The sequence below is a fragment of the Salmo salar genome, chromosome ssa18 (genome assembly GCF_905237065.1).
Source record: "Salmo salar chromosome ssa18, Ssal_v3.1, whole genome shotgun sequence".
Lineage (NCBI taxonomy): Eukaryota > Metazoa > Chordata > Actinopteri > Salmoniformes > Salmonidae > Salmo > Salmo salar.
In genome coordinates, this window is record NC_059459.1 from 50,030,008 (window position 1) to 50,053,765 (window position 23,758).

The 23,758-nt window shown below is 40.1% G+C and overlaps 1 protein-coding gene across 17 annotated transcripts in view; it reads left to right on the plus strand.

Annotated features, from left to right (window-relative positions):
- The window catches only part of col25a1 (collagen type XXV alpha 1 chain), a 456,448-nt gene extending 436,366 nt beyond the window's left edge, over positions 1-20,082 (plus strand). Inside the window, exons 28-38 of one of the 17 annotated variants that reach the window (XM_045701252.1) lie at positions 1,328-1,354; positions 1,951-2,031; positions 5,894-5,929; positions 6,103-6,156; positions 6,237-6,290; positions 6,449-6,475; positions 6,906-6,959; positions 12,667-12,744; positions 14,474-14,512; positions 15,769-15,793; positions 16,417-20,082. In XM_045701252.1, coding sequence (XP_045557208.1) covers positions 1,328-1,354; positions 1,951-2,031; positions 5,894-5,929; positions 6,103-6,156; positions 6,237-6,290; positions 6,449-6,475; positions 6,906-6,959; positions 12,667-12,744; positions 14,474-14,512; positions 15,769-15,771 — 453 coding nt within the window. In that variant the 3' untranslated portion in view covers positions 15,772-15,793; positions 16,417-20,082. Of the gene's footprint in view, positions 1-1,327; positions 1,355-1,950; positions 2,032-5,893; positions 5,930-6,102; positions 6,157-6,236; positions 6,291-6,448; positions 6,476-6,905; positions 6,960-12,258; positions 12,346-12,666; positions 14,513-15,768 lie in introns of all 17 variants that reach the window. The other 16 variants (XR_006760435.1, XM_014155469.2, XM_014155468.2 and 13 more) reach the window with 16 other exon arrangements.
- Positions 20,083-23,758: the final 3,676 nt, after the last annotated feature.

The following is a 23,758-nucleotide window of genomic DNA, read 5'->3' on the forward strand; positions in this document are numbered from 1 at the left end:
AGGAGGGGTGAGTAGTGGTGCCCTTGGTGGTGCTGGTGGAGGCGCTGGAGGAACTCCTCTTCTCTCCCAGCGATTCATATTCTGCAGGACGCGATCCATGGCGATGCCGAGATGTTGTATCATGGCTGCCTGCTGCTGGACGCGCTCCTCGACCTCTAATCCGGGGGTGTCTGCTCCTGCTGACTCCATATGGGTTGGTGCGTGATTCTGTCAGAAGGTGAGTGTAGCTGGTGCATGAAGTCAGGCGCAGGAGAGCAAAATGAGTGAGCAATGGTAGCATTCCATCAGTTACGACACCAAACTGCAGTCAGGTCAAAACCCTGGTGAGGACGATGAGCACGCATATGAAACGGTTTCTGACAGGTTGTTGAAGAAGCCAGATGTGGAAGTCCTGGGCATTGTGTTGTGTGGCAAAACTGCTCATTTTTGAGTGCCGTTTTATTGTCGATAGCGCAAGGTGCACCTGTGTAATGATCATGCTGTTTCATCAGCTTCTTGATATGCCACATCTGTCAGGTGGATAGATTATCTTGGCAAATGAAAAATGCTCACTAACAGGGATGTAAATAAATTTGTGGCAAAAATTTGAGTGTCTCAAATTATGCTGAGAAATATTTTGCACACTGCAGTACCTATCATCCTTGGACATAGACAAAAGTCAAGTAATACAATTGTATGATTTTATGGTTTTATTTATCATAAGCAGTTGACAAAAATGTATGTATTCTGATTGTCAAACAAACTTGTCCTATTTGAGGTATCTTCCCAGACACAGATTAAGCCTAGTCCTGGGCTAAAAATATCCATTGAGAATGCTTATTAGTCAGGGACTAGGCTTAATATGTGTCTGGGTAACTGTCCCGATAACTACTATCCAAAGCCAAGTAGTCACATTTCATGATTTTATTTATGGTCAGGACTTGTCCTATCTGGAGTGTTAAGGGATTCTTGCACCTGAAATACTATGATTCAGCAATCCACTTTTACTTATGGAAATCCGCTTTTCCCATTATCTGCATGTTCACTCAGCGATATAGGGCTAGTTATCTTCCCAGTGTTATTCCACAACAATGCCCACATAAACATACTTAGATCAAATAACAGAGGTACAGTAAAAGTTTATCATGGATCCACTAATAAGATACTGTATTGAGTTTCACAACCGTAGCTTCTTCTGAAGTGAACGGTCATAGCTTGCTCCTAATGCATTTTCCTGAAACTGCTATTTAGTAGGAAATTACATTAATTCCATGTCAAAATGTCATCAGGTCAAATGAAATGATGCAACTAATCAAAACACATGCATTTTCTTGATTCTGTTTTTCAGGGACCCCATGGCTTCCCTGGACCAAAGGTAAATCCAGATAAGAAAATTGCTTTTGCAATTTTGCAGATAAGACAGCTTGCTTTTGCTTTTATAAAATGCATGCAAAACACATTCAAATGTTAATAGTGTAACCATTAGATAAATGTAATATATATATATATATATATATATATATATATATATATTATTATTATTATACCTTTCCTTGTTAGGTACTGGCAAACTGTATACCATGCTGCAAATTCCAATGTCCTGCAAAGAAATCTGGGCTGTGATAGAATAGTTTGGCCCAATCCCAATGCCACCAAATGTTTTATATAATTCTGCCGGGACAATTTGGCTGGAGAAAATTATATTTGGGACATTAATGGAGCTATTAATGAATTTGACTCTGAGGCAGTATGTGCTGCTTCAGCTAATCAAAGTTTTTATGAGCAGTTGATTAGTTGAATTAGGGGTGTCGATACTGAGCTGGGACAAAAGCCTGCACACCTTATAGTTATCCAGGACCAGGATCTAGGGAAATGGAGCTTAAAGCAGTATGTGTCTACTGAATTCTGTCCATCCACGTATTGCTCATCCCCTGCTCCTAAGTCAACCTCTGCCACTCCTCTTGTATTTAGGGGGAGGCTGGGAATCATGGTCTGAAGGGAGTACGCGGGGAGTCAGGGCACAAGGGGGACAGAGGACCCCTGGGCCTCCCCGTAAGTGCAACACTCAGTCCTCCATCCTGAGAAATCATCTCACCACCACAACCCTGTCCTCCATTTTCCACCGCAAAACCCTCTCCTCTGCTTTCAGCCCCTGGTCTATTTCCTGCTCTTTGTGTGCATTCCTGCACAGCATATATTTATTTGTGTCTCTTTTGTGTCTGTATCTGTCTGTCTTCTGCTGCGTTTGTCTTTCTCTCTCCTTCGCCTGCTTGTGCCAACAGCATTTCAACCTCCCTGCAGTGTTTCCCCTAGGATTTCTTTCACCAGTGGTGGTAAAGTTAGCGTAGGTGGGGGGCGTGTAGTCTCAGACCCAACATTTTACAGGCTCTCCTCTTGGCAGCAGAGACAACATTTTGCTGTTTTAAACCTCATTTACGGCAATTCTACACATTTTGCCATGGCTTATGCCGTGTTCGTATGCTATTTGATTGACTTAAACGTCACAATAAAATCAAAATCATGCTTTTTTTTTTATTTTAGATTCTCCCTGACTGTCTAGTTTTAATTTAGGTAGTTGTTAGTTCTCAAAGATGATCTTGTTTAAAAAATATATATAGATCCATTCATTATCTTTTCTTCATACTTTATACAGGTGAAGTCAGACGTCTACATACACCTTAGCCAAATACATTTAAACTAAGTTTTTCATAATACCTGACATTTAATCCTAGTAAAAAATTCCCTGTCTTAGGTCAGTTAAGATCACCACTTTATTTTAAGAATGTGAAATGTCAGAATAATAGTAGAGAGAATTACTTATTTCAGCTTTTATTTCTTTCATCACATTCCCAGTGTGTCAGGAATTTACATACACTCAATTAGTATTTGGTAGCATTGCCTTTAAATTGTTTAACTTGGGTCAAATGTTTCGGGTAGCCTTCCACAAGCTTCCCACAATAAGTTGGGTGAATTTTGGCCCATTCCTCCTGACAGAGCTGGTGTAACTGAGTCAGGTTTATAGGCCTCCTTGCTCGCACACGCTTTTTCAGTTCTGCCCACAAATTTTCTATAGGATTGAGGTCAGGGCTTTGTGATGGCCACTCCAATACCTTGACTTGGTTGTCCTTAAGCCATTTTGCCACATTTTGCTTGGGGTCATTGTCCATTTGGAAGACCCACTTGCGACCAAGCTATAACTTCCCGACTGATGTTTTGAGATGTTACTTCAATATATCCACATAATTTTCCATCCTCATGATGCCATCTATTTTGTGAAGTGCACCTGTCCCTCCTGCAGCAAAGCACCCCCACAACATGATGCTGCCACCCCCGTGCTTCACGGTTGGGATGGTGTTCTTTGGCTTGCAAGCCTCCCCCTTTTTCCTCCAAACATAACGAGTCATTATGGCCAAACAGTTCTATTTTTGTTTCATCAGACCAGAGGACATTTCTCCAAAAGGTACGATCTTTGTCCCCATGTGCAGTTGCAAACCGTAGTCTGGCTTTTTTATGGCAGTTTTGGAGCAGTGGCTTCTTCCTTGCTGAGCAGCCTTTCAGGTTACATCGATATAGGATATACACTGCTCAAAAAAATAAAGGGAACACTAAAATAACACATCCTAGATCTGAATGAATGAAATAATCTTATGAAATACTTTTTTCTTTACATAGTTGAATGTGCTGACAACAAAATCACACAAAAATAATCAATGGAAATCCAATTTATCAACCCATGGAGGTCTGGATTTGAAGTCACACTCAAAATTAAAGTGGAAAACCACACTACTGGCTGATCCAACTTTGATGTAATGTCCTTAAAACAAGTCAAAATGAGGCTCAGTAGTGTGTGTGGCCTCCACATGCCTGTATGACCTCCCTACAACGCCTGGGCATGCTCCTGATGAGGTGGCGGATGGTCTCCTGAGGGATCTCCTCCCGGACCTGGACTAAAGCATCTGCCAACTCCTGGACAGTCTGTGGTGCAACGTGGCATTGGTGGATGGAGCGAGACATGATGTCCCAGATGTGCTCAATTGGATTCAGGTCTGGGGAACGGGCGGGCCAGTCCATAGCATCAATGCCTTCCTCTTGCAGGAACTGCTGACACACTCCAGCCACATGAGGTCTATTTCTTTGGAGGGCTGTGCGGCCCCCCAAAGAAATGCCACCCCACACCATGACTGACCCACCGCCAAACTGGTCATGCTGGAGGATGTTGCAGGCAGCAGAACATTCTCCACGGCGTCTCCAGACTCTGTCACGTCTGTCACATGTGCTCAGTGTGAACCTGCTTTCATCTGTGAAGAGCACAGGGCGCCAGTGGCGAATTTGCCAATCTTGGTGTTCTCTGGCAAATGCCAAACGTCCTGCACGGTGTTGGGCTGTAAGCACAACCCCTACCTGTGGACGTCGGGTCCTCATACCACCCTCATGGAGTCTGTTTCTGACCGTTTGAGCAGACACATGCACATTTGTGGCCTGCTGGAGGTCATTTTGCAGGGCTCTGGCAGTGCTCCTCCTGCTCCTCCTTGCACAAAGGTGGAGGTAGCGGTCCTGCTGCTGGGTTGTTGCCCTCCTACGGCCTCCTCCACGTCTCCTGATGTACTGGCCTGTCTCCTGGTAGTGCCTCCATGCTCTGGACACTACACTGACAGACACAGCAAACCTTCTTGCCACAGCTCGCATTGATGTGCCATCCTGGATGAGCTGCACTACCTGAGCCACTTGTGTGGGTTGGAGACTCCGTCTCATGCTACCGCTAGAGTGAAAGCACCGCCAGCATTCAAAAGTGACCAAAACATCAGCCAGGAAGCATAGGAACTGAGAAGTGGTCTGTGGTCACCACCTGCAGAACCACTCCTTTATTGGGGGTGTCTTGCTAATTGCCTATAATTTCCACCTGTTGTCTATGCCATTTGCACAACAGCATGTGAAATGTATTGTCAATCAGTGTTGCTTCCTAAGTGGACAGTTTGATTTCACAGAAGTGTGATTGACTTGGAGTTACATTGTGTTGTTTAAGTTTTCCCTTTATTTTTTTGAGCAGTGTAGATACTTTTGTACCTGTTTTCTCCTGCATCTTCACAAGGTCCTTTATTGTTGTTCTGGTATTCATTTGCACTTTTCGCACTAAAGTACGTTCATCTCTAGGAGTGGTATGACGGCCACGTGGTCCCATGGTGTTTTTACTTGCGTACTATTGTTTGTACAGATGAATGTGGTACCTTCAGGCTTTTGGAGAAAAAAAAATCTGAGGTCTAAGTTGATTTCTTTTGATTTTCCCATGATGTCAAGCAAAGAGGCACTGCGTTTGAAGGTATGCCTTGAAATACATCCACAGGTACACCTCCAATTGACTCAAATTATGTCTATCATTCGAGTCAATTAACCTATCAGAAGCTTCTAAAGCCATGACATCATTTTCTGGAATTTTCAAAGATGTTTAAAGGCACAGTCAACTTAGTGTATGTAAACCTCTGACCCACTGGAATTGTGATACAGTGAATAATAAGTGAAATAATGACTGTAAACACTTGTTGGAAAAATGACTTGTGTCATGCACAAAGTAGATGTCCTAACAGACTTGCCAAAACTATAGTTTGTTAAGAAGAAATGTGTGGAGTGGTTGAAAAATTAGTTTTAATGACTCCAAACTAAGTGTATGTAAACTTCTGACTTCAACTGTATGTGTACATGTACAGATTTTTGGAGGTTTTAGTATCTGGTTTTAGCCGTTTAAGTTTACACTGAAAACGAGTGTCGACCCGCCACTGCTAAATGAATATAGGGGAAACACTGTTTTGTTTTTCCCCCGTCCCAATAACAACCTTAAACAATAATTGTTCTTTTCACTGTGTTCATCTTGTATTAATTCCGCCTTGTTCATGTCACTCATACATCCATAACGGCAAAGGGAGCCTCCGGCTTGGACAGCAAGCCTGGAATTAGGGTGAGTTTCATGTGAACCAGCGTCACCCCCCCCCGCCCCCACACATACTTTTCCATGAGGAAAGGTTGGGGTGGACCATATCAACATTATGGTACAGTATATGGGAATGTAGTCTGAACAAAGTGTTGTCTTACCTGAGGGTATTGCTTACGATTGTGTCCACCTCTCCACAGGGTATGGACGGGCCTGTTGGTCCCTCCGGTCCAGCCGGGCCAAAGGGGGACAGAGTAAGTGTGTGATAAATTATATGATATAAGAAAGGTTGCCTGTGTTGTGAAAATGTGATGCCTATTTGTGCTTGTGTCAGGGTGAGAGAGGAGCTGCAGGTGAACTTGGGCCAAGGGGACCTTATGGACTTCCTGTAAGTGTGCTCTGATAAAAAACAAAATCCCAGCCAACACACAATACAGTTCTAATAACAATCACAATCTTATTTCAGTCTTACAAGTTCGTAACTAGCTTAAAACATGTAGTACAGTATCTGAAAAAGCTCTTAGGTTATTCTGTGTTTACTTTCAGGGAGCGGCTGGAACACCTGGCCTTGATGTGAGTGAGGCAGTTCTGTCTGTCCCTGTCAGACTTGTGATATCTGTATCCTATATTGCATGCTGTTATTTCTTAATGTGTTCTTGAAGAGGAGTCATTTCATTTTATCATGAATGTACACTGTATCAAAGTACATTCTGCAAATATACTGGATGTATAAGGCTGTCAAAATGACAGCACTAGTCTGTCTTTCTCACTGAGTACCTTCATTTCCTCCATAATGCACATTCCCTTGTGTTCTTTTTGTATCTCTTTTATTGTCCCTCTCTCTTCCTCCTACTCTATGTTCATCTTCTCACCTTTCTAGGGTTGTAACATTGTCAGAGAGAGAAGTGACCCTCCGTGGATGCTCTATCTACACTGTTCCTAGATCAGGTCTTATCAGATTCACTCCCCAGGGCACCAGTACTGAACTAGTTGTATTTTGCAGGGGTTGCCAGGCTTAAGGGGAGAGAAAGGCGACCCGGGGGAAAGAGGAGAAAAGGTAGATCTAGATATGCTACCTTGGGGAATGAATGACACCCCCATAATTTTATGTAGAAGAACTGGTGTCAATGGACAATGAAGGAAAGGAACTAAGCCTTTTCTTTACAAAGTGGATTCAGATTTTTCATCTTTTGAAAATTGAATATCACTTTAATTGAGTGGAGTGGACATATGACAGTTGTTATGACAATGTGGAAGGAGTGGTATGGTATTTGACATAGCTGTAGTGAAATTCATTGGGTTATTGATGACATAATTCATGGGTCTCAGGATTTATAGTGCTAATGTGCTATACAAATTGTATGAGCATTTATATGAGTCATTATGAGGGTCATATGGCAAAGGTGCATAAAGATGTCGGAATTCAGATATGATGTTATTGTTTTACCCCTGTCCACTTAGTTTATAAACTATGGTTCAACGCGCCAATAAATAAGCACAATATACTTTTTCGGTTTCTCAAATTGCCGGCATCTTGGAGCTAAAATTTGATTCATGTATACTTAGCTAATGACGACACACAAAAAAAAGAGTAAAGGAGAGTAATGTACAATACAGAGATGAGGCATTTGTGGTAAGTGCACAGGTCCAACTTTATGCACCTCCACTATTAGATTAAAGTCCAATTAAATTTTGAGCTTGATATTTATCATCTCCAGCACCACCCCAATATCAACATACTGTATTTGAAAATGGCACATTTCTATGTTTTGTTCGAAAAAAGAGGGAAGATAAGTGTTTCCAATGACATCATCGGTGTGCATCATGTGATTTGAATCAATTATGAGTAGGCATTGTCTACTAATTGCCTACTAATTGTCTACTAATTGGTTGATGATGTCATTGGAAACAACTATCTTCCTCTGTCTTTTTGACTACAAAACGTAGAAATGCATTATTTTCACATTTGTTGATGTTGGGAGGATTATGGAGATAATGAATATGAAGTTTAAAAATTCAGACATTTCCCTTTAACTCTAAATTCCATTCTCAATTCTCTCAAATGTCAACTATTGTTATTCACCATTGAATAATTTGTCATTTCATTTATCAAAATCATTTCAATCAAATCACATTTTGAAGCCTCCAAAGATTAAAATAATGGGTCTTTACTTTTTTTGTAAACACTTACATTCACGTAATAAGAAGCTGAACATAATAGCAAATTAGACTAAAAGTGAACTGAGAGGTCGTCCATTGACAACAGGCAGTTGTAAATCATCTTTCTATTGGTTTTCTGCAGTTTCCATGCATGAGCATAACCCTTCTAACATCCCATGTTGTGTTTTTTGGCCTGTTGTTGACCCTGCTTGTAGACCTGGTCTTTTTAAATAGCCTGTATCATTGACCGTCTGTGTCAGTATACTGCTTTAGTGTCCCAATGATACTGTATTACTTATTTTGCTTACGCCAAGGAGGGGCAACTCCAGTCCTGCTTGGTGTCACACTTTTTCCAAACTGAAGACCATGATTAGTTAATTATTGGAGTCAGGTGTGTTAGCTCGGGCTGGGGTAAACATGTAACACCAATCAGGCCCCCAAGGACTGGAGTTTCCCATCCCTGGCCTACACAGTGCAATCCTAGCCTAATGCGACCTATATTTTTTCACTTTAATGCTGTCACACATTCTCTGGCAAATATGAATGACGTAATTTGAATTTTCCATGTTCATTAAGCTTCTTCAGACCTAATGCATTCTGAAACCATATATATTACAGTTTAATGTAGTCTAAGTATTTTGACAACATGGGTACCAGGACAATTTTATTCAATACATAAATACTTCCTGAAAATACTTCTGACCAACAAATTGAATTTCAATGTACTTTCTGAATAGACTCAGTGGGAATTAAACAGACCTCAACCCTGATTATGCACTTTTGCAGTGGACTGTGAAAAGGGATTGCGTTTTTGCTATTTCTAGTTGGTGGAATGGGGTGTGTTCTGTGCCTCTGAAGGTGTTTTCCCTGCTACTCTTTCTCTTCCCTTGTGCCTTCTACTGTACGTCCCAAGTGACCAGCTCTTTCCTCTCCTCTGCTCCTTCCCGCCGTTCCCCCTCCTCCTATTCTGAGGAATGTTCTGGACTTCCAAATTCCTGGTCCCTAGTTCTGGTACCTCTCCTATCTAACATTGACTACAGTATTTCTTCCCTCCCTCCCCATGTAATCAATAGCTTCACTTTTAATATACCCCCCTTAATTTGCTGTGTCTTAATGTTCTGAGCTGACAATTGTGACCACTGTGGACCATTGTGCAACTGTGGTCCTTGTGTCGATTAATCTATTCAGGGCTTATTTAAACCATGCAATAGGAACCTGTCCAAATGAGAGGTCCATGAAACATTTGAAGAAATACAGTGAGCTACCAAAGTATTGGGACAGTGACCCATTTTAGGTTGTTTTGGCTCTGTACTCCAGCACTTTGGATATGAAATGATACAATGACTATGAGGTTACCTGGTCCCGTGTGGCTCAGTTGGTAGAGCATGGTGTTTGCAACGCCAGGGTTGTGGGTTCGATTCCCACGGGGGACCAGTATGGTGAGAAAAAAATGTAGGAAATGAATGCATTCACTACTGTAAGTCGCTCTGGATAAGAGCGTCTGCTAAATGACTAAAATGTAAAAAAAAAAAAAAGTAAAGTGCAGATTGTCAGATTTAATTTGAGGGTATCCATATCGGGGGAACTGTTTAGAAATTACAGCACTTTTTGTACATAGTCCCTTCATTTTAGGGGACCGAAAGCATTGGGACAAATTCACTTCTATGTGTATTAATGTAGTCAAAAGTTTAGTATTTGGTATTTACAGTGCCTTGCGAAAGTATTCACCCCCCTTGGCATTTTTCCTATTTTGTTGCCTTACAACCTGGAAATAAAATAGATTTTGGGGGGGGGTTATATCATTTGATTTACACAACATGCCTACCACTTTGAAGATGCAAAATATGTTTTATTGTGAAACAAACAGAGAAATAAGACAAAAAAAAGGAACTTGAAAAAGGAACTTGAGCGTGCATAATTATTCACCCCCCCCAAAGTCAAAACCTTTTGCAGCAATTACAGCTGCAAGTCTCTTGGGATATGTCTCTATAAGCTTTGCACATCTAGCCACTGGGATTTTTGCCCATTCTTCAAGGCAAAACTGCTCCAGCTACTTCACGTTGGATGGGTTCCTGCTGGTGTACAGCAATCGTTAAGTCGTACCACATATTCTCAATTGGATTGAGGTCTGAGCTTTGACTAGGCCATTCCAATACATTTAAATGTTTCCCCTTAAACCACTTGAGTGTTGCTTTAGCAGTATGCTTAGGGTCGTTGTTCTTCTGGAAGGTGAACCTCCGTCCCAGTCTCAAATCTCTGGAAGACTGAAACAGGTTTCCCTCAAGAATTTCCCTGTATTTAGCGCCATCCATCATTCCTTCAATTCTGACCAGTTTCCCTGTCCCTGCCGACTAAAAACATCCCCACAGCATGATGCTACCACCACAATGTTGTTCTCGGTGTGATGAGAGGTGTTGGGTTTGCGCCAGACATAGCATTTTCCTTGATGGCCAAAAAGCTCAATTTTAGTCTCATCTGACCAGATTACCTTCTTCCATATGTTTAGGGAGTCTCCCACACACCTTTTTCTTTAAGCAATGGCTTTTTTCTGGCCCCTCTTCTGTAAAGCCCAGCTCTGTGGCAGGTACGGCTTAAAGTGGTCCTATGGACAAATACTCCAATCTCCGCTGTGGAGCTTTGCAGCTCCTTCAGGGTTATCTTTGGTCGCTTTGTTGCCTCTCTGATTAATGCCCTCCTTACCTGGTCCATGAATTTTGGTGGGCGGCCCTCTCTTGGCAGGTTTGTTGTGGTGCCATATTCTTTCCATTTTTTAATAATGGATTTAATGGTGCTCCATGGGATGTTCAAAGTTTCTGATATTTTTTTATAACCCAACCCTGATCTGTACTTCTCCACAACTCTGTCCCTGACCTGTTTGGAGAGCTCCTTGGTCTTCATGGTGCCGCTTGCTTGGTGGTGCCCCTTGTTTAGTGGTGTTGCAGACTCTGGGGCATTTCAGAAAAGGTGTACATATACTGAGATCATGTGGCAGATCATGTGACACTTATATTGCACACAGGTGGAAATTATTTAACTAATTATGTGACTTCTGAAGGTAATAGGTTGCAACAGATCTTATTTAGGGGCTTCATAGGAGCTTCATGCACGCACCACTTTTCTGTTTAGATTCTTTTTGAATTTTTTGAAACAAGCAATTTTTTTCATTTAACTTCACCAATTTGGACTATTTTGTGTATGTCCATTACATGAAATCCAAATAAAAATCCATTTAAATTACCGGTTGTAATGCAACAAAATAGGAAAAACGTCAAGGGGGTGAATACTTTTGCAAGGCACTGTATGCGTCGGTAACTCATCATTATTCATGATTCATTCAGAATTATCCATAATCATTGTAGCATCCACATGAATGAAGAAGTGTTTAGAAACATATTCTATTCTCATTTACAATAAAAGTGACTTCAAAATGACACAATACATCATTTACCATTCATTTCTATTGGGCACAAAATAATCTGAAACAAAACCAAAACTAACAGCAAATACATCCAACAAGTTTGTAGTCACAAGCTTGATTGTGTGCTAGGAATATGGGACCAAATACTATATCTTTGACTACTTTAATACACAGAGCAAAAACAATAACATATGTGTCACTGTCCCAATACTTTTGTAGCTCACTGTAAATTAAGATTTTGTCCCATCCTGCTGTAGTACTTTATTAAATGGTATAGAAATTACCAGGTATAATGACAATTGGCATGGTTAAATTGTAATGACACAATAATAATCTAATAATATATTAGGTTTCTTTGGAATTTATCAAATCAAGCACCGCTAGGCACTATTTGGAACTAGGTAATTATAAGTTCCAGAAAGTACCAAATGTTACCACATAAATAGGTAAATACCAATGGAAACAGTACCGTAGAATAAAGTGCCAACGAAAAGTTTAATCTTTAAGGTCTATCCTTAAATTGGCCTTGCTCTACCCAGGTATGACATTTCGTAAAAGATGCAGTTTAGCCAACTTTGTACTTTGTGAAATTCTGCAAACGGTGATATATAGTTCAGGTTTCATCTTCTAATTTGATTAGTTATATGAGATTTCCAAATTGTGAATCAAATGAAAAAAAAAGGAACACAAATGGTCGTTCTCGTTGGACTCAGAGAATATTCACCCTTCATCTCTGAGCGGAGAAATTATTGACCTGACTAAATCATTGTATCCACAGGGGGAGAAGGGAAAGAAGGGAAAAAAAGGGCCTAAGGGGGAGAAAGGAGAACAGGGTGCCCCTGGATTAGATGCACCCTGCCCATTGGTATGTCCAAGCTAAGAGTGACGTAAGACAGTTGGCCCCAAAAAGGAGGAGCCGCCCTGGCTAACTTGGCACCCACCAGCCATGAAAAAGACCCAAAAAAGCTTAAAATCACAGAAAATGATTCTGTCCCTCATGAAGTCCTATTGGCAAGTGCTATGACCTGGGCAAAGGACCAGATATTCCACTGAGTACATTATTAGTGTCTGTAGGTCACAGGGTGGCTCCTTCTTCCCCTCAATCGTATCCCCTTAGCGGGGGGATGCATGGGGTGCTCCGTCAACATCTCTCCCAGTAACACTCCCAGGTCATCTTTATGAACAGGGATTCCGGGGCTTTAAGGGTGAAAAGGGAGAACCGGGGCAACCTGGTCTGGATGGGCTGGATGCCCCGTGCCAATTGGTACAGTATTCCTCTTTTCCTTTACCTCTCCCGTGCATGCTACTGACTTTTGCCACTGACAAATGGCCAATGAGAAGCCACCGTTTTGCTTTCCTTACCCATGCATGGCTTTAGCATGAGGATTGGACCCACCCAGCCATCCATACCCCCACCAACTCCCACTCCAAATTACAACCAGCTCACATGCTAAATCACCTCTAGGTGTTTCAGACATTTATTATCTATTTTAGTTCCTTAAAGGCTACCAAAACACACTTCTTCCTGACTAACTGTCTGACTGCTAGCAGCCCTTCTTAGCTACATATTATCAGATACAGACCTACTGTAATCTGCAATTGAATGCCACTGTACGTAAATGTAAAGCACACAAGCAGTGGATCTGTTGATATTCTCCCTTGATATTCTCTAACTGAATCCCCCTCCCCTACTTTCTCAATAAGTGTACAGGGACGCTTTCCTATAAAAAAACATAATTCCTTAAATGGACTTCCCTTCCAAATTCCTTTAACATCCCTAGTTCCTAAACATACTCTAACCATGGCAAGCTATAATCTAAGTTCCTTCAGTTCTCTTCTTTATTGATGCGTTTCCATGCAATGGCAACATGGACCTTACCACTCCTACCTTCAAACCCCTCTACCCCTTCTGTATTTGTACCAATTGGGCACACCATGACCAAGGAGAGAAGATGTGAAATCAGTTATATCCCCAGACCTTTCCAATGCCAACTCAAATTTGTAATTCTTGTTTGGTGTCGGGGAGAAGTGTTGTTATCTTGTGTGATTTCTGAGATGCCGTTAACGGATGTTGTGTAATGTATGGAACTGATGATTGCTTTTGTGCCAAGGGTCCTTTTTGAGTGAGTATATTAAGCTAGTTTAGATGTATGTTACTGTATAGTGGTATGCATCCACATATTATTCTTATCACAGAACAAATTACACTTTATGAGTATTGATATGTTTGCTCTATGTTTGCAATTTCACATATCTTTAGGAGTATAGACCCTACACAATGGCACATGGATTAATCATAATTTTGGATTATTTGATAAAATGTACTAAATATAAACCTAAGGGAGGACCATATATCATTGCATGATGAGATAAATGTCACTGTATGTAACCAGCATGAGTGAGAATTCATTGAAATGTGTTAAAATATTATCAAATGTGAGCATGCCATTACATTTTCCCATTACATTTTGGTTGAAGACTAGACAATTAAACATGAAACATCTAAATTACACAAGTAATTCAATAAAACATAAGTGATATGTTAAATTTACTGGCAGGTCTTTTAAGTGATTATATTGATTAATGTACCATTCTCAACAAAATAAAATGTAATATTATCATGTCTGTCAATGTCTGTGAAGTAGTGTACTGTATTTCCTCTCTCCCTTGAATGCCCTGTGTCTGTCAATCAAATATCTTCCATCGCTTGGTTATATGTCTTATGCCGATTGCATTCCATCACAGACATGATCATATTTTTGGGAAGCCAGTCTTGAAATAACAACACTGTTTTTGTTTTTGGGGCTTGTGCTGGAGATATGTCGGTACACTTCTTCACAGACCTTGTACCACATAATCTGAGACTTAGAGGCACAACATCAAATGAACATTTGTGAACTGATATCAGTTCTGAGCAAAAAAAGCATGTTTGTTTCTGTCACCATTTTGTGACACTAACTAGTCATTTCTTCCCTTTCTTCTCCCCTTACTAGGGCCCAGACGGACTACCAATGCCTGGTTGTTGGCAAAAGGTAAGCATTATCTCAGTAATGTACGCTTTTTAAAATCACAGTACACACACACACAGTGTGTACTGTATTTGAGCTTCACTCAGCCTTGGCCATATGCATGTTTTTTTTTGTCAGTTCACATTAGAGGTCTTCATGGATCCACCTGTACCCGAATACCTGAGACCCAATACGGGACCCAAGCGGGTCCGGATCCAGAATTCTAAATAATGTCACGGGTCTGGTCGGATCTGATATGATTGTCACGGGTCTCGGGTATGTGTAATTTTAACTGACTTGTCCGGAAGGGCCCGAACAGATCTGAACACGACTGCTGCAGTAGAGAGAGAAATGTTATAATTTATGCTGCTGCTCTTGCTTTTCAAGAGAGTGGAGCGTGACGCGTGTAGCTTGTTGATGTTAACCAATCATAAGTCATCAAGCTATAAGTCAAACAGGCTATAGTCATATGTATGGCAAAAGTTAGGAGATATAAATCAATGGAAGATGGAATTAAAATGACGGAATTAAAAATTAAAGGAGAAGGATAGGCTACAACGACCAAGAGCCAACAGGTAGGCAGCTAATTAATATGTGAATGGAGTTGTTGTTATTTGTAACTTTAGGATGAGAAAGTGTATGCATTGCAGCCTCAATTGTCTTAGCTAGCTAACGTTAACTAGTTTATCTAGCTTCCACCGGTTTGATTCTGTCAAGACATGTACTATGTAATCATATTTGATAATAAATAACCTAGCTATGGCAGCTATTAGTCTACTATAGTGCGAGTCGGCTTGGTTGGTTGCTGTCTCTCTTCCCTCCCTCCCTCCTCCCCATGTCACCCACTCACAGTACGGCCCCTCCCCCGCCTGCTAGAGCTGCACCTCTCTCTCCCTCCTCTCACACTTTATCAGCTCCAGTTAATAAAGTAGCTTAAAAAAATGACTTTTCTGCTGCTTCCCTCACTCGGATCGGATTGTACCAGGTCTGGATCCGACAAGTTCTATACGGAACGGGTCTAGTTGTCCTCGGGTCCGTTCGGAACAGGTCTCTATATTTAAAACATTTATTTATGCACATCGGGTATGGGTGGGAATGGTCCATTTCGGAACAGGTCCAATTCTTTGGACCCATGAAGACCTCTAGTTCACATAAATATTTGAGTGGTGTAAAAAATAAAAAATGTCAGGCCTAAAAACCCTTACCTACAAATTATTTCACCCCATGTCTCTCTTACCTCATCTCACTATATCGTTCTCTCTGTTGTGTTTTTCTTGCAGTGATCAATCTAACCCGAAAAGCATGGTTTGTAAAAATAAAATAAAAATGTTGTTATTTATAATTATTTTTAATGGAAAATATAAAATAAAGAAATCTATGTGTACAACGAAAAAGAGCAAAGGTCCATCACTCCTAACTGCTTCTACTCACCTCGCTCTGTGTCACTCTCACATCCGCATCTTGGAGTCCAGATCTTTCGCAATCGGCAGAACTTGCACACACACAATGATGTTTAGTCCCAGTCCTTGCATGACCAGAGTGCTCGGGCACAGAATGGAACGTCATGGCTAATTCGGATTCAAGGGGAGTAAGGAGGTTGTGACAACAGAGGATGAGGAAAAGGAGGCGTTGGAGGGATCTGAACTGGCTCTTAACAGCTCTAGCTCTCGCGTTCACCATCCATTAATGCCATACTACTAGCTTAAAAGACTCCATCCCAACAAAACACCCTCCACACCCCCAAAAAGCATGAGGACTGTCCCAAACTATATTTATATGTATTAATATACATATTTCATTGTTGTGTGGTCGAATTGTATGGCTTCAGCAAAACACTATCTGGCTGTCAATCTTACTTACTCAAAAAAGAAAGCTCAACATTTTTGGTTTTAACATTTTTGGTTCCTTTTTCTTTTAATGTTCCAAAGGGAGTCACGCCTTGGCTGGTGGCTTGAAAAGAATTGTTCCCCAGGAAGTAAAGTTGGGTTGATTTTCTTTATTGTGGTGAGATCTGCAATGGGTCAATAGATGCAGGTCTTCACAGTTGCACTTGTCTTGAGTCCCAGGGCCCATTCCCTGTCAACGGCCACTTGTTATTGGACTCGGAGAAGAGTGTTAGAGCTCAATGCACTGTGCACAGCCAATCGGAAATGAGCTAGGCTGACAAGGACTTTGGATTGAACAGACCTGATTGGGATCCCTTCTAGTAGGGGAGACAGTGGGCCTCGGCAGAGCGATTACAATCGTCTCTCCTGCCAATCAAGGAGTGCCTGCCTGTAACAATGTTACAGTCACAACACTACAAGGTCAAGAGGGTCAATGGAATTCTGCCTTTTTAGTTGAAGTTTGTTCTTCTACTTACTTAAAAAAAATGTTTTATGTATAATAGCCTTTGGTGCCTCAAGCTTTTGTTCATTCCTTTCTTTTTTAACCTGCTTTGAGTAATTGGAATGGTGTTTATTGCGGAATGGCAACCTCTTGTAAATTGTTGAAGTATAAAAGCACCTATTTTGCGCACTGTTAGTATGTATTGAACGTTGATATTACTGGGTGTTAATAATATGGCATGTACATTATGTATTCAAATTAACATAAGCTTCTGTGTAACAGAAAGGGAATTTCAGTTGGTAGCAAAGATGATTACACAGCATCAGCTTTTTCACTGATTTGCAAACACCAAGTTTTATAATATTATAATAACACTTGTTCATTGCTGGCCATTAAGTGGAAAATACAGTCGGTGAGTTACAATGTGCTTCACTGCAAGTTTAATGTATCTTTACATTTAAATGCAGTGTTTATTTTCAGTAATATGTCTGCAACAATAAGATTTTTGAACATTATGATTTGGTAATTCAGTATGGTACATTTGCACGTAAAAATGCCTTTCGGAAAAATGTATCATTTTTTACTAGAAAATTATTGTTTTTTCCAAATGTCAAACGGCAGTTTGCCTCAACTGGATCATGTCTACGCCACTTGCAGCATTCTTCCTTTTTTCTCTCTCTCTCTCTATATATTTTTTTTTTACAAAATGTAAATGGTGTATTACATGGACAGGCTCAATAGGTAACACATTTAATTTCAGTTGAATGGCCCTGCTTCCATTTGTAACCCATAATTGTATTCATTGCCATTTACATCACATTCCATAGCAATTTGGAAAGAAAATTGAGCCTGTTTCTTAATTTCATAATGTCAAGGATGTCCTAATTCTAACAATGCCCTTATGCACAATGATATTTGATGCATAATGCTATTTGGAACAGTTATTGTAAGATTAGTAATCAATTAGTACAATATGTGCCGGTTTCCCAGACACAGATTAAGCCTACTCCTGGACTAAAAAGCATTTTTGATGGAGAATCTCTATTGAGCATACTTTTTAGTCCAGGACTAGGCTTAAATCTGTGTCCGGGAAACTGACCCTCTAGCCCCATTTATACCTGGTTCTAACTTGCATCCTTTGTCCTGATCTTGTCCACATTCTGATTGTGCCCACATTTTTTAACAGGTGTAGACAATCAAAAGACACATTGTGATCCAATTGTGATCAGATCATCCTGCCAACCTCTGGAGGCGTTGTGTCTGGATATCTTACAAGTGTAGACAGATCTGTACAGAGAGACCATTTAAATTGTACATTTTCCTCTAAAATCATTGACCGGTGGCACCATTGACTGATTACATCAATATGTGTCTTACAATAAATAAATACATATTATTTTTAAAGAATAACTGTGAAACAATTTTCATAAAGGAAGGGGCCAGGAAATCTGGTCACAATGCAGACACAGTGGATGGATAACAGACACATTTTAATACAATGTGTAGACACATTTCTGGAAATGTGGTCACAATCAGAATAAATACAAGATCAGGACAAAGGACCCATGTTAGCACAATGTATAAACGGGGCTTATATGTAATACCGGCACATGTCCACTCTATAAAAGTGTTATTTTTGTTGTTTTTGTGACAAGTTTGACCACTCCACCCCAACTGTACAGGGTTATCAGCTATATCACAAAGTAAATAGTATGCGTGTGAACAGTAGGTCATCTGTTACAGTGTGGTGTCATTATGGTGCTATCATCTTGTTAGAAAAATCTCTAAAGAGTATTACCTATCCATGACAACCATAAGACAACAGAGGTTTCTTTATCATTTTTCATGTAACAGTTTAAAACATTTTGTGCATATACATTTTATATTTGTCTCACTATTTTAAGTGTTACATTATTTATTTTTGTATTTTTCTTAAAGAAGGCATTTTGGTTATTAACAGGCATTCCTTATAAAATGGGGGTAGCTTTTGAAGGTCTTGATACCGTTTTTTTCAGCTTTTGTCTATCATAGTGGTGCATTGTCATTGAGATGTCACACAAGTACATTAGATGTGAAGGAAGTTTGTTGTCATTATCATCAAATTGATGTATTGGTCAGGTATTTACAATGCTAGTTCACTCCCAATTTTGCAGGCCTTACCTTGGCATGCAATTGTATTCATAAAACAAGAAAGTGTTGATGGGCTTGGCTAAAATATTGTCTGTCCCTGACAAGCAGCATAAATATGATAATATTGTTCTTTCTTTTTTCTCTCTTTGCATTGAATGTAGTTTGAATGTAATATGTATAGTGAATTATAAATGTGGAGTTTAATATCTGCTTATTTGACAAAAGTGCAATTTATACTTTGGTTGATATGTGCAGCATCAGAATGCAGATTAATAACAGTTACAGACATTTATTATCAGGACAATATGTTAGTCAATTTGTTCCCCATGAAAAGTACCACTACACTGGCTTAGAAAAAATACAAATGTTTTGATTGACAAGTTACATTTTTAGTTACAAACTTGTAAATATAGACTTTCTTGTTATCCATATTTTAAGGCTTGATTTGAATTGATTTATTGTAGCCTCAATTGCTGTCCACAAATCATTTGCTCTTAAGTTGTTAGTGGTGTGATAGAAAACACATAATTTGTCTATGATTTGGTCTGTCTTTTATTTAGAACCTTCGTAAGATTTTGTACTACGATGGCGCTGTGTCTTCAGTTAACGTGCAGCTGATTCTTCTTTGTATCTTTGTTCAATTATATATTATGAAGTTACACACTTACATTTAAAGGCTGGTAGTGGGTGGTCCCCACATAGTTGATACACACTTCTTTAACCCACCAAGTACCAGTTTTTTATTTGGTGGCAAATATACCAGAGCCCTTTTTTCTGACATATATATACTAACATTTCTTTTAACATCCTCCTTACACTATAGCCTATTTCCCTCAGTGCAGTAATGCAACCTAATAGAAGCTGGAAAAGTAAAGATATAACTTCAATTGAACATAGTTGTCTAAGTATTCTAAAATGTAAATGCAATAGCTAAGTCCATCTCACAGCTTTTGAATAACTTACATTTAATTTCTGTTATGTTTTTTTTCTATTCTGCATTTGTATCACTCATTTTTTACAAGTTTGCAAATGAATACAATTTGCTATCAGATTATGGATACTTCTGCACACATAATTTCAAAACCATTTCATATGACTGTACTGTTGGAGCCAAATAAATGCAGTCTTTCAAATAACCTTTTACAGTCTTAATTTACAGTCCTTTTAAGTCACTCCTGACACTTCTTCTCTGAATACTATGGCTTCAACAGCTCTTCTTGTACGTTATTTAATTTTACCACTGTTGTTGTTTCAGAGGCCGACACTATCACAATTTTAGAGTTTTGATTATTATGAGTGCCAATCCCTCATGAAAAAGTACTAGTGAATTACTACTCATCACTACTACACAAGATTTACACAAAACCTATTGGTTTTATTATTACTATTATTATTATCATTATTATTGTTTTACTACTACTGAGAAGTCTAATAAACCAGTAGTGATTTATTTACTATAGTATTTTAAGTAGTAATGAGTGATCAATTAGGACGTTTCACTACTGGTGAACTACATATTTCCTATTCAAATCAGAACATAATTCTCCCTTAATGACTACGGTGTAACTACTGAACTTTTGGGTATCTACTGTACTACTTAACCTACACATACCTACACAATTCCTACATGTTCACTATTGAATTACTATGTAATGCCTACACATTACTGCTGTATGCCTACTCAGTCCTACTGAATTACTACTGCCATTTGTGTGTAGTGTTTTTTCAATACTGATCACTACTGACTGCTCCTGATCCTTTTTCATTACCTACATAAACCCTTATGAATTACTATTGAAAACTGGCATAGGTACTACTGTTTGCCTATTCAAATGACTATTGACATCTTGTTTCACTACTGTGTCACTACTAGACTAGTGCATTTGTTATTTCCTCAAGTTTCTAACTGTAGTTATATCATCAAACAATAAATAAGATAATACAAACATAATTTACATTTTTTTATGTAATTAATTACATATTAAATTACATATTTACACTTTTTTTGTTAATCCCTTTGAGGCCTTGTCTTCATTCAGCGTTGACTTAACTATATTCAGATCCTCTTTTTTGTTGCAGCCACATTTCCACAAGCACAAGAGACAATCAATTATAAGCCATTATCAGTCATCTGCTAACAGAGGTCACATAAGCAGTGGCAATTTTAGCACGTAAATCTTGGTGGGGCAAACTCCCCAAAAAGTTGGTAGATGCATACCAGCAAAGCCACTACACAACACAACACTAAACAATACATGAATTACACTATAACGGTTACAAACTGTGCCCACAAACGGTGCCCACAAACTGTTTGGGCTCCCGAGTGGCGCAGCGGTCTAAGGCACTACATCTCAGTGCTAGAGGTGTCAAAACAGACCCTGGTTTGATTCCTGGCTGTATCAGACCGGCTGTGATTGGGAGTCCCATAGGGCGGTGCACAATTGGCCCAGCATCGGCCGGGGTAGGCCGTCATTGTAAATAAGAATTTGTTCTAAAATGACTAGCCTAGTTAAATAATGGTTAAATTAATAAAACAACATTTTGTCAACAGCAGAGTTCCAACAGCAGTCTCAACACCTTACCAGTGCTCCACCTGGCTATCAGCAGAGCCTTGTCTGGCTGCGAAACAGTTCATTCAGCCTCATTTACTGTCTTAAAAAAAACTGCTGATATGGCTGACTTGCTTAAAAAAAATGCGGTTTCTATTGACAATTGAGATGTACAAACTATGTCATAAAGGGATGACGAGCAGATAAAAGGCAATCTGTAATTTCGATTAAGACATTAGTGAGCGAGCTAGGATGGCCATAGTCAATATAACTATTTGTTCAGCACTTTTGGAAATGGACAGCGACGGAATTCAGAACATGGACCATACTTAAAGTATTCTCCATGTACACCAAGTCAGAACCGTATGATAAATAAAGGGGGTAAGCTGACAATGAAAGCTCTTACAATATTCGATTATGACATTTCTCTAAAACAGGCTATAGGATACATGTGCACCACCAAGTCAGAAGAGTAGGCTAAGTTATAAAGGGAAAGGGACCAAATTATTAGGGTGAGGCACATGTGCTACTAACAGCTAACACAACATACACTTAGTTTTACTTTCTTAGCTACAGTATACATATCTCCCTGGCATATTACATAATTTATGCAGCAGCATACAAGACATTTTTGGACTCACCTTGTTGTGCTGTGCTCACTTAAACAGGAAGGTGGCGTGGCGATCCTTAGTGGGCAAATTTTGTCATAAAGTCTGTCATTCTCTGGATTTATAGTGCTTTCAAGACAACTGGGAAGTCGGAAAAAAACAAGGTCGAATCATGATGATGTCAGTGATCTTCAGGTCGGCACTCTAGAAAGAGGCCTGAGTTCCTGACTTGCAATTCCACGTTGGATAACCGTTCAAAACGTATTCTCCCAGTCAGAGCACTTTTTTTTCCCAGAGTTCCCAATTGTCTTGAACTCACTGAAGTCTGAGATTTTCCAGTTCTGAGTTTCCAGTTGTTTTGAGCGCGGCAGAACGGATACTGGATTGACAGCATGGCCAATGTCGAAAGTTTTCCTTTTAAGCTTGGAAAAGAGACCCTTAAACCCAGACTTGGACCAAACACCCACTCCCCTGAATAGCAGGCTAGTGATTGCTTTGCAATGCTTGCAGTTAGTCACTGTTTCCTTCCAAACCACTCACTGTTGAATTTGCGATTTCCAACTTGTTGGGTAATGTTTATGTCCAATGACCGATGAGCACCGATACATTTTATCTATAATTTCTCTTCATTATTTCTCTTCATATGAAAAAGATTGAAAACTATTTGCCAGTAGATTGTCGACTTGACTCATGATGATGACTGCTAGCTTCCTAGCTAAGATTTTGAAAGTATGATGTTGACACGATCAGTCCAATCAAAGCTATGGTAGATATAATGTGATTTGATGTTGTTTTATCTGTGGCCAATGACCTTGAAACTTCTTGGATGGGCCCTTCTAATGTAACTCTATTGCAGTGTAACAGTGTAGGTTCCGCCCCTCTCTTCGCCCCAACCTGGGCTCGAACCAGGGACCCTTGCACACATCAACAACAGTCACCCACCGAAGCATCATTACCCATCGCACCACAAAGGCCGCGGCCCTTGCAACGCAAGGGGAAACCCTACTTCAAGTCTCAGAGCGAGTGACGTCACTGATTGAAATGCTATTAGCGCGCACCACCGCTAACTAACTAGCCATTTCACATCGGTTACACTCACCCCCCCTTTGACCTCCTCCTTTTTCCGCAGCAACCAATGATCCGGGTCAACAGCATCAATGTAACAGTGTAGGTTCCGTCCCTCTCTTCACCCCAACCCGGGCTCGAACCAGGGACCCTTGCACACATCAACAACTGACACCCACCGAAGCATCGTTACCCATCGCGCCACAAAAGCCGCGGCCCTTGCAACGCAAGGGGAAACCCTACTTCAAGTCTCAGAGCGAGTGACGTCACTGATTGAAATGCTATTAGCGCGCACCACCGCTAACTAACTAGCCATTTCACATCGGTTACAGCAGCACCCAAGGGTCTTGAATTTTCGAACTCTACCCGTAGATTTTGCGGCGACGTAGTGTCCCCATGAGTGACAGAACACTGAGCCAATCATGGCGCAACTAGAGAACATTACCAACCCCGACGCTGGAAATTTTCCGCTGGCTGCCCCACCACAGAAAACACTGAGCTAGGCTGAAACACCTGCATTTTGGAGCTGCCTTCCTCAAGAAAGCAAAATAGAGACCAAGTTTTTATGCAGCTTTATTTTTTTATATATT